The following is a 19,245-nucleotide window of genomic DNA, read 5'->3' as shown; positions in this document are numbered from 1 at the left end:
AAAGGCTTGCTATTATGAAAATTATGATTCTTGTTATATATGTCTATTTATTCTAAAATATGACAGGTTTTATATTTTTGGGGAATGTGACAGAATGTTCATGCATACTGGTCTGTATGTTTTTTCTTAATATATTTTTGCATGTTTCTTATGATAGTTTAATCACAAAGTCTATTGCTGATATATTATGCCAAATCACATTCAAAGTTTTAAAAGTTCTTCTTTATTTACATGTTGAAACCATATCAATACATAAAATCAATTTTACATAACAAAATCAAAACAATAGTAGCTAGATTTTTTTACTATATATTACCTATTTAAATGCTTTGCATGCATGATTTTATATCCTTATTATTACTTTCTGAGTTGGGAATATTATTATGCCCATTCTGCACATAAAGAAACTGAGGCGCAGAGTAATCAAACCTTTCTCAGTGTCTTACAGTCAATAATTACCAGATATACGATTCAAAACCTGGTCTTTCTGACTCTAGAGCCTGTAAACTTAATCCTTACACTAAGCTATTTATAGAACTCATGTGTGTGTTTGTGTTTGTGTTTGTGTGTGTGTGTGCATGTGTTAAGTCTTGAGAAAGTCTAAATAGTAATTACTCTAATAAGCAAATGGCAGAGCCAGAATTTGCTTTCAAGGTATCTAATACCAGTGCCAGTGTTCTTAGCTAATACTCTTGGTAGAAATAAGCAAAAGATAAAAAAAAAAAAAATAAGCCCCATGCAGTGGTGAATGCCTGCAATCCTAGGGATTCAAGAGACTGAGGGAGAAGGATCGCAAGTTCAAAGCAGCCTCAGCAACTTAGTGAGACCCTGTCTAAAAGGGGCTGGAGATGTGGCTCTCAGTGGTTAAGCGCCCCTGTGTTCAATCCCTGGTACAAAAAAAAAAGATGAAAAAATATTTGTGATATTTGATGAATCTATAAACATCCTTCCTCGTGGCAAATCAAAATTTTTTTCTGAGAAATCCTAAGATTCTATAGTAATAATCAAATAAAATGCACTAAAAAGGCATATACCACATCATTCAACCTTGCTTACCCACAATTTATAATGATTTTACAGATGCTACTTAATCTGCAGCCTGCCAGAACTGCCTAGATCATTAGCCTCTATCCCAAGTATCTCCTCAAATAATAATAACAATGGCTAGCATTCACTGAGTATTTACTATGTTCCAGAAATTCTTCTAAGTGCTTTATTCTTCCTTTCTGGGATAGCAGGAGTATGTATATTAGAGAGTTAGAAGTGTTGAGACTAGCTTAAAAATCTATTCATTACATCATTTCCATATACCACTCATTCTGGAACAATAATATAAAAAATTTCCTTTGGCTTACTCTGATGTATAAGACTAAAGACTTCTCTAAGAGTAGAAAACAGGTTTATTCTTAATTTAAATGTATTCAGAAATGACATTCTATAATTTAAAATCTGGCTTTCACTACCAGGCAATTACCTACAGTAACCTGAGTACCTTTGGTGCCGAAATCATATTACTAACAGATGGGGAAGATGATGCAATAAGCTCATGCTTTGAGGACATCAAACAGAGTGGTGTAATCATCCACACCATTGCTCTAGGACCTTCTGCTGCCAAAGAGCTGGAGACTCTGTCAAATATGACAGGTAAACCTTTGGAACATTGTTTGGATAGAAAATAAATTTCTAGTCTCTCCCATGTCAAAGGCTCCTTCTCCCTAAACAGTAAAACTACTCAAAAATTTCCCATCTTAAAATTAATCTTTGTCCCTTCCTTGTCCATCAAATTAAGCTCTTCTTCCCCTCCTCTAGTTCTTCATATATCAGCTTCTCAAATTATTCAATATTTGTTGTCTTCATTTATTCCTCACCTACTTTCTGTCACTACCACTGTCTTCTCTATGGCTATTCAACTGCAAGTCCAAAATTATTGCTCAATTCCAAAATACCATTAAGTCACACAGCAAAAATTTAGAAATTCCCATTTTATAAATGAAGAAATAGTAACCTAGGGACTACAAATTATTTGCCCAAGGACAGAGTCCTGATTACTGATTGAGGCCTGTTTTCATCATCCCACCCTGCTCCCACCTCCCCAAATCCTGCTAAATCTGTTTGGAATATTTCTGGTTTTCCCCTTTTTAGTTAGTCCTGCTACTACATTCTAATAAAACCCTGCCAACCTCCTGCTTAGGCTAACTCAATAATATTCCAGCTGGCCTTTCTTCCATTTATTAATTCAATAAATACGCATTGTCACATTTTTTTTAGCAGTCACTGTGTTAATTCTTGCCCTCTCCAATTATTCTTTCCTGACTCTTCACACCAAGTAATCTCTCTTCCTTAAATCCTATATTATTTACTTCTGCAATTAATCAGTTTTTACTTAATTCTAAACTGTCATTCTCTGATTGTTTCAGTATGTTTTGGGGCCAACTAGAAAATAAGCAACTGGTTCATATAAACTATATTAGATTTCATTTTACAACATTATTTAGTGCTTAGGCCAGCTTTACTAATGTGGTATATAGCTACATTTGACAATAAATTGATATAAAAACAATAAAACTTGACTTTATTTAAATTTTCCTTCATTCTAACTTATTTGAGTAAGGTTTTAGTTATTGTAGGATTACAGTTGGAACACTTATACACTGAAAATTTCATAAATTTATTGGAAATTCATCTTTTATAAGTTTAAGAAGAAATATAAAATTGATTTTAAAGTATACTGATGACAGCAGAATAACAAATATGATTTACCCATTTAAAATTCCATTTAGGAGGACATCGTTTTTATGCCAATAAAGACATAAATGGCCTCATAGATGCATTCAGTAGAATTTCATCTAGAAGTGGTAACATCTCTCAACAGGCTCTTCAGGTTGGTATACTAAGAAAAGTATTGGCTTTCTCACAATTGTAATAAATTTCTGTTGTCCTAATTATTTACTTTTCTTTCTCTAATAACAAATCTTTTGCTTAAAATTTTATCAGGTATATGGAAGAAAAATATCTTTACTGTGTTTGCTTCTCCATGACACTTACAGTCATTCTATTCCATTCTTCTATTCTTTATAATTACATATGCTTTTATTTGGAAAATTCTTTCATTTTTAATTATTTTAATTGAAATCTTTTGTGCATTTTGTGCTAGGGATGGAACCCAGGGCCTTATGCATGCTAAGCAAGTACTGTACCATTGTGCCACATACCCACTCCTTAGTTGAAATATTAAAACCAAATTTAAAATTACTTTGAACTGAATAAACTTTGAAATGTCATTACCTATAATAACAAATGGATTTTATGTGTCTCTTTTAATTATGTAACAGTTGGAAAGTAAAGCCTTGAATATTACAAGAAGGGAATGGATAAATGGTACAGTTCCCGTGGACAGTACAATTGGAAATGACACTTTCTTTGTTGTCACCTGGACAATACAAAAGCCAGAAATTATTCTTCAGGATCCAAAAGGGAAATTATATAAAACCTCGGATTTCAAAGATGATAAACTAAATATTCATTCTGCCCGACTTCGAATACCAGACATTGCAGAGGTACATCTTTTATCTTCATCATGTTTTATTAATCAAATTCTTTTTGTTTTGCATTTTTTAATTTGCTCTTTTTAGATATCCATGACAGTAGACTGTATTTTGACATATCATACATACATGAAGTATAACTTCCCATTCTTGTGGTTGTACATGATGTGGGGTTACACTGGTCATGTATTCATATATGAACATAGGAAAAGTTACATTCAATTCATTCTACTGTCTTTCCTACTCCCATCTCCCCTCTCTCCCCCCACCCTCATTCCCCTCTGGCTACTCCAGTGAACTTCTGTTCTTCCCTTCCCCCCTCCCTATTATGTATTACATTTGCATATCAGAGAGAATATTCAACCTTTAGTTTTTGGATTGCCTTATTTGACTTAGCATGGTATTTTCCAGTTCTATCCATTTACCAGCAAATTCCATAATTTCATTCCTTGTGGCTACCCCATTGTGTATATATAACACATTTTCTTCTTCATTTATCTATTGAAGTGCACCTAGGTTGGTTCCATAGCTTAGCTATTGTGAATTGAGCTGCTATAAACACTGATGTGACTGCATAACTGTAGTATGCTGATTTTAAGTCCTTTGGTTACATCCCGAGGAGTGGGATAGCTGCGTCAAATAGTAGTTCCATTCCAAGTTTTCTGAGGAATCTTCATACTGCATTCCAGAGTGGGTGCACCAATTTGCAGTTCCACGAGCAGCTTATGAATGTACCTTTTTCACCACAGTCTCGCCAACATTTATTGTTACTTGTATCCTTTTTAAAAAAATTTGTTATAATAGAATCATATGTGTACAGAATATGATTACAGTACTGGTATGACTCTGCACCATGTACAGCCAGAGAAATGAGAAGTTGTGCTCCATTTGTGTACAATGTGTCAAAGTGCATTCTACTGTCATTTATAACTAATCAGAACAAATTTTAAAAAATAGAAGGGAGGGGCTGGGCTTGTGGCTCAGTGATAGAGTGCTCGCCTAGCATGCGCGAGGCACTGGGTTTGATGCATGAGGCACTGGGTTCGATCCTCGGCACCACATAAAAATAAAATAAAGGTTATTGTGTCCACCTACAACTAAAAAACAAATATTTTTTTTAAAAATAGAAGGGAGACAAGTCAAATAGAAGAGTGGATTGTGGGGAGGGAAAGAGGAGGCACTGGAAAATGAAATTGATCAAATTATACTGTTTTATTAATCAATTTCTATGTTAAAAAATAAAGACAATATATTATATGCTGTCAATATTAAAACAGTGACAGATCATCTGTCATAAAAAAGTCAAATAGAATAATTAGGGATGCATACTCATACTATTTGCTAGTTTATAAAATCAGATATTAAAAATCCTTATTATTACTCTTTAAATTTCTAAATAATTTTACATCTCAAACAAAGAAAAGGAAATCATTACCAAAACTCTCAAGGAAACTTTCTTTTTCAGACAGGCACTTGGACCTACAGCCTTTTAAATAATCATCCCAACTCTCAATTGCTAACAGTGACAATGACCACTCGAGCAAGAAGTCCTGCCACACTCCCAATAATTGCAACTGCTCACATGAATCAAAACACAGCACATTACCCTAGTCCAATGATTGTTTATGCTCGAGTCAGTCAAGGGTTTCTGCCTGTTCTGGGAGTCAATGTAACAGCCATTATAGAAACTCAAGATGGACAACAAGTAACATTGGAGCTCTGGGACAATGGTATAGGTAATAGAAATCTGCATTAACTTCCATTGAACTTGAAATTCTCCTATTGGATTCCATGACTTAGAAGTCAATATTACCCATGTATGCTTATTAATCGCATTTTAAAGAAAATTAATTTTAAATTGTAATTGTCAGTAATCTTGACAAAGCATAGGCATAAGCACATTTATCTTAAAATTTCATGAACAGTTTTACTTTACCTCTGGAATTTAAGAATGCAATTATTCTCCATTTTCATTAGTGTTTCACATATTCTTTCTCTAGCATATTTTCCTTATTTTAATTAGCTTCTTTTATGAATTAGCTAATATTAATTGAATGCCTACCATGAATTATATTTTTCCCAAAATCACCAGGTTACCAAATGGCCAAGCCAAGCTTTGAACCAAAACATTCTGATTCCAGGGTTTACGTACTTAAAATACTGTGCTAAATTACCTCCCAAATTGCTGACATCAATAGTGCTCACTAATGGTAGTAATTGTCATTTTTTTACTTTACTGAATAACTAATTATTATATTTCAATATCAAGGTGCTGATACTGTGAAAAATGATGGCATCTACTCAAGGTACTTTACAGATTACCATGGAAATGGTAGATACAGTTTAAAAGTGCATGTTCAGGCAAGAAAAAACACAGCTAGACTAAGTTTAAGACAACAACCCAACAAGGCTCCGTATATACCTGGCTATGTTGAAAATGGTAAGTATCATTAAAATAGAAATGTGTCACTTGTTTACCTAAATTTCAAATGGCAAACATTGAACATATAATGTACTCTGAAAAACCTAAGTACATAACTATGTAATCATCTGTATATTCAACACACTGAGCAAGCAAAGATGAATAAAACAGGAGCTACAAAGATAAATAAAATAATCCTTATCCTCAAAGAATTTGAGTCAAATAATGGAGAAAGATAAGTTAAACGATAGTTTTAACATACCATGCCTCCTTCTTCATATCAAAATAATATTAAAACAAGTTTTTTTCCCACTAAAAGCTGTTACTTTTTCAAAATCTGCTATCAAACAACATTAATCCTCTATAGTTGCAAGATCAGCTTACAAGATAAAGAATAGACATGGCAAAATGAAAAGTTTTTAAATTACTTTTTTTTATTGGGGGGTTGGTAGGTAAAATTATACTGAACCCACTCAGACCTGAAGTCAAAGATGATGTGGCAGAATCCAAAATGGAAGAATTCAGCAGACTAACTTCTGGAGGGTCGTTTACTGTGTTAGGAGTGCCACCCAAAGGTAACCAAACTCATGTGTTCCCACCTGGTAAAATTGAAGACCTTGAGGCTGAGTTTAAAGGAGATCATATTCAACTTTTATGGACTGCTCCCGGCAATGTTCTTGATAAAGGAAAAGGTAAGTTTGATACTAATAAAATATACTAAAGAAATACCATTGGCTTTAATTTACTGAGAATTTCCTAATGTCCCATTTACAAATAATATTTATGGAGTGTCTACTATAGGCCAGTATTCATTTATTTTCAAATGTGAGAACTGAAGCTCCAAGAAATAAAGAACTAGCCCAGGTCACTACTATAATATTTAGAAACAGAATTCTAAACCCCTCTTGTCAGATTCTGTTGTGCCAAAAACTCCCTCTCACAATTGGAACCATCTTGAAATTAGTTTGAGAAGATTGAGCAAACAGTTTTCTATTAAATTATTTTCCCCCAAACAAGGGAAAATTTTTAAAAGTATTTCCATACTTGCACAATTTTATTTATTTACTGATAATTTTGTTGAGTTTTCAAACACTATTAAATTCCAAGAAACAGTCTCAACTTTCAATATTTAATCGAATACAGAAGACACACAATTAGATAATTTCATATAGTGAAATAAGAGAGAGGTTATTATAAACACAGAACGATATGGCATCTCTTTGGTGGACTACAAACGTCCAGTTGACATTAGGATCACAGAGTATATATATTTAAAAGGCATACCAGAGGCGTCTATCTCTGACCTGAGTCTTGAATAATGAAACTTGCAGACCCAAGTTAGGTGAAGATGACCCATTGACAGATGCTCATGTGCAAAGAAACTCACTAGTTCAGGAGATTTGGACATGGAATTTGAATAAAGTTCAAGACCAAAATATCTCATTTACTCAAATTCCTAATAATAAATTGCCCTAATTTCAAAAAGTTTATATCACTTCTATCTTTGCTTTACACTTAGCTAAATTCAATCAGTATTTATTGAATATCTGTCATATTCCAGTATTGTATAGACTAGGAGTTTTTACATGACAAAGTGAATCTTGCTATTTCCCCTGTACAGTAAGAAAATGAAAGCAATATATAATGTTGATACACATTCTATCTCAAGGTCTGTAGGTGCTGAAACACCAGGTAGTCAGTAACTCTTTCTCTTGGGTTTCAATAAAATGCTTACTATACTAAGGTTCTCAAAATAAAAGATGCTTTTTAATCTTATACCAACTTATACAGCATTTTTAAAGCTGTATTTCTTTTTTAGCAATATTATACCAGGGAACAAAATCTTTCACAAGTCAGAGAAAATATAATACAACCACAAATAGATATTTTGTACTTCTTTCTTTCTTTCTTTCTTTCTTTCTTTCTTTCTTTATTTTATTGGTTGTTCAAAACATTATAAAGATTGCAGAATCACATCGGTTACACATCCACATTTTTACATAATGCCATATTAGTAACTGTTGTATTCTGCTACCTTTCCTATCCTCTACTATCCCCACTCCCCTCCCCTCCCATCTTCTCTCTCTACCCCATCTACTGTAATTCATTTCTCTCCTTGTTTTTTTTCCCCATTCCCCTCACAACCTCTTATATGTAATTTTATATAACATTGAGGATCTCCTTCCATTTCCACGCAATTTCCCTTTTCTCTCCCTTTCCCTCCCACCTCATGTCTCTGTTTAATGTTAATTTTTTCCTCCTGTTCTTCCTCCCTGCTCTGTTCTTAGTTGCTCTCATTATATCAAAGAAGACATTTGGCATTTGTTTTTTAGGGATTGGCTAGCTTCACTTAGCATGATCTGCTCTAGTGCCATCCATTTCCCTGCAAATTCCATGATTTTGTCATTTTTTAGTGCTGCGTAGTACTCCATTGTGTATAAATGCCACATTTTTTTATCCATTTGTCTATTGAAGGGCATCTGGGTTGGTTCCACAGTCTAGCTGTTGTGAATTGTGCTGCTATGAACTTCGATGTGGCAGTATCCCTGTAGTATGCTCTTTTAAGGTCTTCAGGGAATAGTCTGAGAAGGGCGATAGCTGGGTCAAATGGTGGCTCCATTCCCAGCTTTCCCAGGAATCTCCATACTGCTTTCCAAATTGGCCGCATCAGTTTGCAGTCCCACCAGCAATGCACAAGTGTACCCTTTTCCCCACATCCTCGCCAGCACTTGTTGTTGTTTGACTTCATAATGGCTGCCAATCTTACTGGAGTGAGATGGTATCTTAGGGTGGTTTTGATTTACATTTCTCTGCTAGAGATGGTGAGCATTTTTTCATGTACTTGTTGACTGATTGTATGTCCTCCTCTGAGAAGTGTCTGTTCAGGAACTTTGGCCCAATTGTTGATTGGGTTATTTGTTTTCTTATTGTTTAATTTTTTGAGTTCTTTGTATACTCTGGATATTAGGGCTCTATCTTAAGTGTGAGGAGTAAAAATTTGTTCCCATGATGTAGGCTCCCTGTTTACCTCTCTTATTGTTTCTCTTGCTGAGAAAAAACTCTTTAGTTTAAGTAAGTCCCATTTGTTGATTATTGTTATTAACTCTTGTGCTATGGGTGTCCTATTAAGGAATTTGGAGCCCAACCCAACAATATGTAGATCGGAGCCAACCTTTTCTTCTATCAGACACATAGTCTCTGATTTGATATCAAGGTCCTTGATCCATTTTGAGTTAACTTTTGTGCATGGCGAGAGAAGAGGATTCAGTTTCATTTTGTTGCATATGGATTTCCAGTTTTCCCAGCACCATTTGTTGAAGATGCTATCCTTCCTCCATTGAATGCTTTTAGTCCCTTTATCGAATATAAGATAGCCGTAACTTTGTGGATTGGTTTCTGTGTCCTCTATTCTATACCATTGGTCCACCCACCTGTTTTGGTACCAGTACCATGCTGTTTTTGTTACTATTGCTCTGTAGTACAGTTTGAAATCTGGTATCGCTACACCTCCTGATTCACACTTCCTGCTTAGAATTGCTTTTGCTATTCTGGGTCTTTTATTTTTCCATATGAATTTCATGATTGCTTTCTCTATTTCTATAAGAAATGCCGTTGGGATTTTGATTGGCATTGCATTGAACCTATGGAGAACTTTTGGTAATATCGCCATTTTGATGATATTAGTTCTGCCTATCCATGAACAGGGTATATTTTTCCATCTTCTAAGATCTTCTTCTATTTCTCTCTTTAGGCTTCTGTAGTTTTCATTGTATAAATCTTTCACCTCTTTTGTTAGGTTGATTCCCAAGTATTTTTTTTTTTTGAGGATATTGTGAATGGGGTGGTTTCCTCATTTCCAGTTCAGAAGATTTGTCGCTGATATACAGGAATGCCTTTGATTTATGCGTGTTGATTTTATATCCTGCCACTTTGCTGAATTCATTTATTAGCTCTAGTAGTTTCTTTGTAGACCCTTTTATGTCTTCTAGGTATAGGATCATATCATCCGCAAATAGTGATAATTTAAGTTCTTCTTTTCCTATCTTAATGCCTTTAATTTCTTTCGTCTGTCTAATTGCTCTGGCCAGTATTTCGAGAAACATATTGAATAGAAGTGGTGAGAGAGGGCATCCCTGTCTTGTTCCAGATTTTAGAGGAAATGCCTTCAGTTTTTCTCCATTTAGAATGATGCTAGCCTGAGGCTTAGCATATATACCTTTTATAATGTTGAGGTAAGTTCCTGTTATCCCTAGTTTTTCTAGTGTTTTGAACATAAAGGGATGCTGTACTTTGTCGAATGCTTTTTCTGCGTCTATCGAGATGATCATATGGCTCTTATCTTTAAGTCTATTGATGTGGTGAATAACGTTTATTGATTTCCATATATTGAACCAGCCTTGCATCCCAGGGATGAATCCTACTTGATCATGGTGCACGATCTTTTTGATATGTTTTTGTATACAATTTGCCAGAATTTTATTGAGGATTTTTGCATCTAAATTCATTAGGGATATTGGTCTGTAGTTTTCTTTCTTTGAGGTGTCTTTATCTGGTTTGGGGATCAGGGTGATATTGGCCTCATAGAATGAATTTGGAAGTTCTCCCTCTTTTTCTATCTCCTGAAATAGATTGTGGAGTATTGGTATTAGTTCTTCTTTAGAGTTCTTGTAAAACTCTGCTGTATATCCATCCGGTCCTGGGCTTTTCTTGGTTGGTAGTCTTTTGATGTCTTCTTCTATTTCCTCACTTGATATTGGTCTGTTTAGGTTGTTTCTATCTTCCTGACTCAATCTGGGTAGTTCATATATCTTAAGGAATTTATCGATGCCTTCACTATCTTCTATTTTATTAGAGTATAGGGTTTCAAAATAATTTCTAATTATCTTCTATATTTCTGAGTTGTCTGTTGTGATGTTGCCTTTTTCATCCCGTAAGCTAGTAATTTGGGTTCTCTCTCTTCTTCTCTTTGTTAGCGTGGCTAGTGGTCTATCTTATTTATTTTTTCAAAGAACCAACTTTTAGTTTTGTCAATTTTTTTGATTGTTTATTTTGTTTCGATTTCATTGATTTCAGCTCTAATTTTAATTATTTCTTGCCTTCTACTGTATTTGCTGCTGATTTGTTCTTCTTTTTCTAAGGCTTCGAGGTGTAGTGTGAGGTCATTTATTTGTTGGCTTTTCCTTCTTCTAAGGAATGAACTCCATGAAATGAATTTTCCTCTTAGTACTGTTTTCATAGTGTCCCAGAGATTTCGATATGTTGTTTCTGAATTTTCATTTACCTCTAAGAATTTTTAAATTTCCTCTTTGATGTCTTCTGTAACCCTTTGTTCATTCGGTAGCATATTGTTTAATCTCCAAGTGATGTAGGATTTTTCCTTTCTCATTTTATTATTGATTTCCAATTTCATTCCATTATGATCAGATAAAATGCATGGTAGTATCTCAACTCCTTTGTAATTGCTAAGATTTTCCCTGTGACATAATATATGGTCTATTTTTTAGAAGGATCCATGTGTTGCTGAGAAGAAAGTGTATCCGCTTGATGTTGGGTGGTATACTCTGTATATATCAATTAAGTCTAAATTATTAATTGTATTATTGAGCTCTATGGTTTCTTTATTCAACTTTTGTTTGGAAGATCTGTCCAGTGGTGAGAGAGGTGTGTTAAAGTCTCCCATGATTATTGTGTTGTGGTCTATTAGACTCTTGAACTTGAGAAGAGTTTGTTTGATGAATGTAGCTGCACCATTGTTTGGGGCATATATATTAATGATCGTCAAGTCTTGTTGGTGTATGGTTCCCTTGAGCAGTATGTAGTGTCCTTGTTTATCCCTTTTGATTAACTTTGCCTTGAAGTCTATTTTATTTGATATAAGTATGGACACCCCTGCTTGCTTCCGGGGTCCATATGAGTGATATGATTTTTCCCAACCTTTCACCTTCAGTCTGTGTATGTCTTTTCCTATCAGATGAGTCTCCTGTAGGCAGCATATTGTTGGATCTTTTTTTTAAATCCATTCTACTAGTCTATGTCTTTTGATTGGTGCATTTAAGCCATTAACATTTAGGGTTACTATTGAGATATGGTTTGTATTTCCAGCCATATTTGGTTATGTTTGTTACTTAACATGATTTTTTTTCCTCTATGCTTAGTTTTTCCTTTACTGTACTACCTCCCGCTGTTGGTTTTCATTGTTATTTTTCATTTCCTCTTCCTGTAATGTTTTGCCAAGGATGTTTTGAAGAGCTGGTTTTCTAGCTGCAAATTCTTTTAACTTTTGTTTATCATGGAAGATTTTTATTTCATCTTCAATCCTGAAGCTTAATTTTGCTGGATACATGATTCTTGGTTGGAACCCATTTTCTTTCAGTGTTTGAAATATGTTGTTCCAGGATCTTCTAGCTTTCAGAGTCTGTGTTGAAAGATCCACAGTTATCCTGATTGGTTTGCCCCTAAATGTAATCTGCTTCCTCTCTCTTGTGGCTTTTAAGATTCTCTCCTTATTCTGTATGTTGGGCATCTTCATTATTATGTGTCTTGGTGTGGATCTCTTATGATTTTGTACATTAGGTGTCCTGTAGGCTTCTAGGATTTGGGATTCTGTCTCATTCTTTAAGTCTGGGAAGTTTTCTAGTATTATTTCATTGAATAGATTGCTCATTCCCTTGGTTTGGACGTCTATACCCTCTTGTATCCCAATAACTCTTAGGTTTGGTTTCTTGATGTTATCCCATAATTCTTGGATGTTCTGCTCATGATTTCTTAACATTCTCGCTGAGCTGTCTATGTTCTTTTCAAGTTGAAAAACTTTGTCTTCTTTGTCTGAAGTTCTATCTTCTAAGTGTTCTATTCTGCTGGTAATACTCTCATTTGAGTTTTTAATTTGGTTTATTGTTTCCTGCATTTCCAGGATTTCTGTTTGTTTGTTTTTTATATACTCTATCTCCCTATATAGTTGATCTTTTGCTTCTTGGATTTGTTTATGTAATTCATTGTCAAAGTGATCTTTCATTGTCTGAATTTGCTGTATAATGTGTTCCTTCAGACTCCAGATCATCTGAAGCATGTATATCCTGAACTCTTTGTCTGACATTCCATCAGCTGCAGATATTACCTCATCTAATGTTGAATTGACCTGTATTGTTTGTGGTCCTTTCTTTCCTTGTCTTTTCATACTGCTCATGATTCCTTCTAGCTTTGTGAAACTGTTGTGCTAATGTTTTTCCCCTTATATATTTGTATTGTTCTTGTATATCTCCAAAATCCCTCTTTTGCGGAGAAAGACAATGTTAACAGTTCCCAATATCAACAGTACATTATGTAAGCACAAGTTTTCATTATTAATACATTTATAGTTAGATTCTAAGACTATAGATATTGGTTTTAATTATTACTTAAGAATATATTCATTAGTTTCATAAAAGGCGTACCATATCTGGTGGCATATAGAAAACTTAATTTCAGACGAAGGATGTTATAATTAGAGGGAAAGGAGTGAGGGTATGAGGTTAAACTAACTTAGCACCTTTGGAGAACTCTAACCAATAGACTGGTAATTTATGGAAGAATGTATAGACTCAACCTCCTATCTGAATTTAGATAGTTACCCTATGTATAGATAGAAAAGGTTAGGAGATTGAAAGTGGGATAGAGAGAATACGAATGAAAAAAAAGAAAAAAATAACAAGGAAGAAAAGAGAAATAAGAGAAGGAAAAGGAAAGTAAGATAGAAATAAAGACAAAAATGGGGGGAAGGTGGGGTATATGCAATTCCTCTATATTATATTACTTTGGTAATTCGGTTGTTCATGCACAGTTCTTGGTTTCACATATGCTGGAGTTGTGGAAGAGAGAGAAGAAAAGAGAGAAAGAAAGAGAAAAAAAAAGTCTCTCAGAACACTGTTTTCCTTGCTTCCAGTAGGTGGCGTTGTCTATTCCTAGTTTGAGCCTCTGTATTCAGGGTGGTGGGTATAGCCAGTGTGAAAGGAAATGAGCTTCCACCTGTATCTTCCCTGCTCTAGTCTCTGAGGTAGAAACAAGGTGCCTGTACAGTTGTTGTTTTGCGTTGATAGCTACAACCCCCAAAAGCTTGTGGGAAATATTTTGAGTTATCGCAGCTAAGGGTGGGGGAGTTAGAAACCAGGTACCTGGATCAGCCGCAGAACCCTGCTGGTAGCCACACCCCTTTTGATGGGTTTTAAGGGTTGACGGGCTTCCTCCAGGCTAGCACTCGGGGTGGGGCCAGACTTCCTCCTCCAGTCTGGCTTGGCGCCAGGTGTCTTCCTCCTCCGGTCTCGATATTTTGTACTTCAATGTTGAAAACTCACTGTGACAGCTTCTAAAATATATTATTTTCTCATAATGATTGTTAAACATATGACAAAATCAAATAAAATTAAAATACTAATACTTGCACTAAAAAAGTCACAAATGAAATTACCTAACCAAATATTTAGTTCAAAATTTAATTCAGTAAAGACCAAACCTTTAGTAAGATTGTGTCTTAATAAATGTCCCTCATGCTTATTATAGGAACTACAATTAGAAGTAATGCATTACTTATGGACACTGAGATCCATAAGAAAAAGTGCCTAAATTGGTGGGATCTAATCTCCCTCTTTTCTTGTGACATACAGGAAGAGGTAAAAGTAACCATCAAATATTACCTTCAGACATTACAAAAGTAAGGTAGTAGCATTATCCTAAAGAATAAATGAATACTGGGAATGTAGCTCAGTTGGTAGAGTGCTTGCCTCACATGCATCAAGGCCCAGGGTTCAATCCCCAGCACCACAAAAATAAAATAAATAAATTAACATCTATATAATCTCAAATGAGGCACTTAAACCCAATGGGACAAAACTACATACCTGTCAAATATGTAAATTAGACCAGATGATCTCAAAATTACTAAAACATGTAGATATAATTCTAGTATTTTATGATACTCTACTTCAATCATTTCAAGTGTCAACAACCATAATGTTGGACAATAAGTAATTAAGGTGACCAAATACATGCCCATTACAGTATCAGATGTCTTAGATAATACAAAAGAAGTATAAAAAATAGTCTTTGAGCCAGGCACAGTGGTGTATGCCTGTTGTCCCAGTTACTTGGAAGGCTCAAAAAGCAGGATCACTTGAACCCAGAAGTTTAATGTCAGCCTGGGCAACACTCTGATTCAAAAAAGAAAAAGAAAACCTTTGACCTTAGATAACAGGACCTCACCTGAATGAAAAATGAACCCGAGCCAGGCATGGTAGCACATGCCTGTAATTCCAGCGGCTTGGGAGGCTGAGACAGGAGGATAGCAAGTTCAAAGCCAGCCTCAGTAACAACGAGGCACTAAGTAACTCAGTGAAACCCTGTCTCTAAATAAAATACAAAAATAGGGCTGGGGATGTGGCTTAGTGCCCCTGAGTTCAATCCCTGGTACAAAAGAAAGAAAGAAAGAGAGAAAGAGAGAGAGAAAGAGAGAGAGAGGAAGGAAGGAAGGAAGGAAGGAAGGAAGGAAGGAAGGAAGGAAGGAAGGAAGGAAGGAAGGAAAGAAAGAAAATTGAACTTCCACATAACAATCTGGAAAACTCCATTCCATGTAATATGAGTTCATGGGAGACAATCATCAGGGTGCATGAAGTATTTGACCAAGACTTCATGAGAACATGGTCCTCGGTTGGACCTTAAAAAAAATGAGTATAAATTGCATATAGCAAGAGAGAAGCACACTGCAGGAAGAGAAGGAACCTTCACACTACATGATCAAGGTCAAGAAAGCAAAACTTCACAATGGAATAGCAGAATTAAAGTAAGGGATTGGTACCTAGATCCACTTTAGTGGAACGTGGGATTTGTGTAAATGGTAGAATGACTCAATTAGGCCTATCTATGGAGAAATTATTAAATAGAATGTTTGAATGGAAAAAACTGAATCAGTTATATTCTTCATACACTTGAAATATCTTCAACATTTCCTGAAAACATAAAGTCTTCACTTCAGAAAAGGGTATTTGATGTTTTACTCTCATGTTTCAGAACGTTGGAAGATATTTTTATGTCAATTACTGGTGTATATCTAAAAGCAGTGTGGCATGAAACATTTACACAGGCATCTTCTTTCCTTTTCTTTAATAATTATAATAGCTAATGAATGTTTGAATTCATTAATGTTTATTACATTATGCTAAACACTTTTCATGCATTATCATTTACCATTCTCACCACTAGAATTATTGAATAACTATTTTACAGGTAGAGACAAGAAAGGTTATTTTTTTTTCTTATTGTTATTACACAGTTTGAGAATAGAAGAATTCTGGTCCTAATCAAGGTCTGCCTAGTTTCTGAGCACATATTTAGTTAGTACAAATCTCTACCTTATTTTGCTCTTTGTCCTTGTCTCTCTTTCCTTATCTATCTTCTTTCTTACTCCCAATATTCCCTCTCTTAAGAAATAACATAAATGCAAGGTACTAAAGGTCTTTAATGTATTTGAACATTATTGTATTTCTTGTTCTAAATTAAAAAGTAGATTCAGTTCTATATATTTCTCTTTTAAAAAAGAAATTTAGATTCTGGTTCTGTAAGTAGTATATGATAATGAATTAAATTTTTCTGTGACTAGATAACTATACCTTAAAAAAACTTTACATATATTTGTCCTTAAATAACCTGATAAAAAATATATCTGAGGGTCCAGGGTTGTGGCTCAGTAGTAGAGCACTTGCCTAGCATGCATGAGGCACGGGGTTCGATCCCTGGCACCACATAAAAATAAAAACAAATAAAATAAAGGTATTGTGTCCATCTACAACTAAAAAAAATTATATATATATATATATATATATATATATATATATATATATATGATTTCCACAACTAAATCCTACTGTGAATTTTTGATGGCTCCTAAACAAAAGGTAGTGCGACGGCAGTAAAGCATCCTGGTGAATTTAACAGACATGTGTTTGTTTTTCAGCTAAGAGCTACAATATAAGAATAAGTAAATGTTTCCTGGATCTCCAAAAAGATTTCGATAATGCTGCTTCAGTAAATACTTCTGCTCTAATACCTAAGGAGGCTGGCTCAAAAGAAATTTTTGAATTTAAACCAGAACATTTTAAAATAGAAAATGGCACCAAGTTCTATATTGCAATTCAAGCTATCAATGAAGCCAATCTCACTTCAGAGGTTTCTAACATTGTACAAGCAACCAAGTTTATTCCTCCAAAGGAAACTAGCATCCCAGCTTTGGGTACCAATATCTCTGCAATCAGTTTAACAGTTTTGGGATTAGCTGCAATTTTATCTGTATTTTAAACTAAAAATTTGTTCTAACTAAAATTCAATGTTACATATACTTGGTAAACATCTATTTAGAAGTAATTTACTAAACTATACAAAATTCTTTGTAGTATATATATGTATAAAAATTATAAATTTCTTAATTATTTGAGTTAATACCAATCAAATTACTAAATGTACATCAAAATTAATAATTCCTATCTTCAAACAATCCATCCTATATTTTTTGAATATGAAAGAAAATACATATTTATAATTATGGGCTTCATAAGAAACATTTTCAGAGTATGCACAGATTTATATAGTATATTAACAAAATCAAAATTTTTACAAGTTATTTAAAAATATTTATGTATACACAGTAGTATAGAATTTTTTAGAACGATGTATATATGCTTGATTATGAGTGAATACTTCATGTTTACATAAACTGTAATCCAAAATGACTATAAGGATAATTTTTCAATGATAAATGATCCAAAGTCAGCCTGGGAAACACTCTGATTCAAAAGAGAAAAAGAAATACTTTGACCTTAGGAGGTAAAATTTACTTTCTTTTCATTGATTAAAAGTAGTGTATCAAAGTTTCAGCCTTAAGCATGAAATAACTGGCAAGAGTACTATTTCATATAAATTGTGGAACATCATAATAAAGTTCTATTTTTATTCTGAGGTCCTAAAAGTATTACCAAGATGGGTCACTAGGACAGGAAATTTTTTATGCTTAGCATCCAGAATGGTACTTGATATGTAGTAGATATTCAATAATACTTGTTAAATAAGCTAATGAATATTTTTATCCTCTCAAAAGAAATACAAATTTGACCCTATTACATCAAAAATGCTCATATAATATCAATGCACATAGTTATTTATTGTGAGGACTTCATGTAATTTGCTAGCCACTTAACATTGTCTGAGCCAATATATAAAGTTCATAAAATTAATTGTATATCACCTCAATGGAATTTATAAGCTAATAATATAAATTAAGCTATTAATATTGCAATGGTGGGATTTTTCTGAGGGGTAGAGAGAGAGAGTTTTATATCAAAGGAAAATCCTTTGTTTATGGGAAAAATTTCAAAAAGCTTTCAAATACATACAAAGAAGAAGTTATATAAAAATCATAAAATATTAGCAAACCAAACCCATAAGAAAATATAAAAAATAATAATATATCATGACCAAGTTGAATTTATTCCAAAAATCAAAGACAACTTAATATTAGAAAATCATGGGGCTGGGGTTGTGGCTCAGCGGTAGAGTGCTCACCTAGCATGTGTGAGACCCTGAGTTCGATCCTCAGCACCACAAATAAATAAATAAATAAATAAAATAAAGTTGTTGTGTCAACTTACAACTTAAAAAAAAAGATTTTTTAAAAAGTTAAAAGATTACTATATTTTACCAAATTAACAGATTATAAAGGAAAATTAGATTATCATCTAAATACACATAGAAAAGTATATTATAATTCAACCATCATTCTTCATTCAAAAAGAAATTTTTGAAAATTATTAGGCTAATATTTTAACCTTAAAGTCCAAGCTCTGATCATTTGAAAATAAAGAAAAAGGTTATTAAATCTTCAGGTAGAGATAAGAAATTAGACATCAAAAAGTAATAATTCTAAATTCCAGGAAAATAAAAAATTCTATCGATGTTATATGAAAGCTTATAGATTATGAAATTATGAAAGCCTATAGAATCAGGAAATGGTAAATTTATGTTCCTATACTTGACCAGTATACTGAATGATAGAGCTTTAGCAGGTACTGAAAAAAACAAAGTTCCCATGCAATAAGGAAAAAAAAAGGAATAGAAGATATAATAATTGATAAAAATATTAATTTTTGCAGGTGACATAAAAATACAATAGAATAAAAAATTTAAATTAAACAAAACTAAACTGAAAAGCTGCCAGGCACAAAATAAATTATAAAAAAAAATCAATAGCACCCAGTCATT

General features: G+C 33.7%; 1 protein-coding gene across 1 annotated transcript in view; it reads left to right on the top strand.

The window, feature by feature from the left end:
• Window positions 1–17,289, top strand: part of LOC308655905 (calcium-activated chloride channel regulator 1-like) — a gene marked incomplete at both ends in the record, with an annotated part of 28,976 nt that extends 11,687 nt beyond the window's left edge. The window contains 7 exons of the mRNA XM_081306324.1: window positions 1,467–1,644; window positions 2,781–2,881; window positions 3,333–3,557; window positions 5,011–5,281; window positions 5,815–5,985; window positions 6,420–6,659; window positions 16,949–17,289. Of these exons, the coding sequence (XP_081162450.1) occupies window positions 1,467–1,644; window positions 2,781–2,881; window positions 3,333–3,557; window positions 5,011–5,281; window positions 5,815–5,985; window positions 6,420–6,659; window positions 16,949–17,289 (1,527 nt within the window). The remainder of the gene's footprint in view (window positions 1–1,466; window positions 1,645–2,780; window positions 2,882–3,332; window positions 3,558–5,010; window positions 5,282–5,814; window positions 5,986–6,419; window positions 6,660–16,948) is intronic.
• Window positions 17,290–19,245: the final 1,956 nt, after the last annotated feature.

Source organism: Spermophilus citellus, assembly GCF_964194105.1.
Source record: "Spermophilus citellus genome assembly, chromosome: 9".
In the NCBI taxonomy this organism is placed as follows: Eukaryota; Metazoa; Chordata; class Mammalia; order Rodentia; family Sciuridae; genus Spermophilus; species Spermophilus citellus.
The sequence above is the reverse complement of the archived record's forward strand: the minus strand, read 5'-3'. Positions and strand labels throughout refer to the sequence as shown.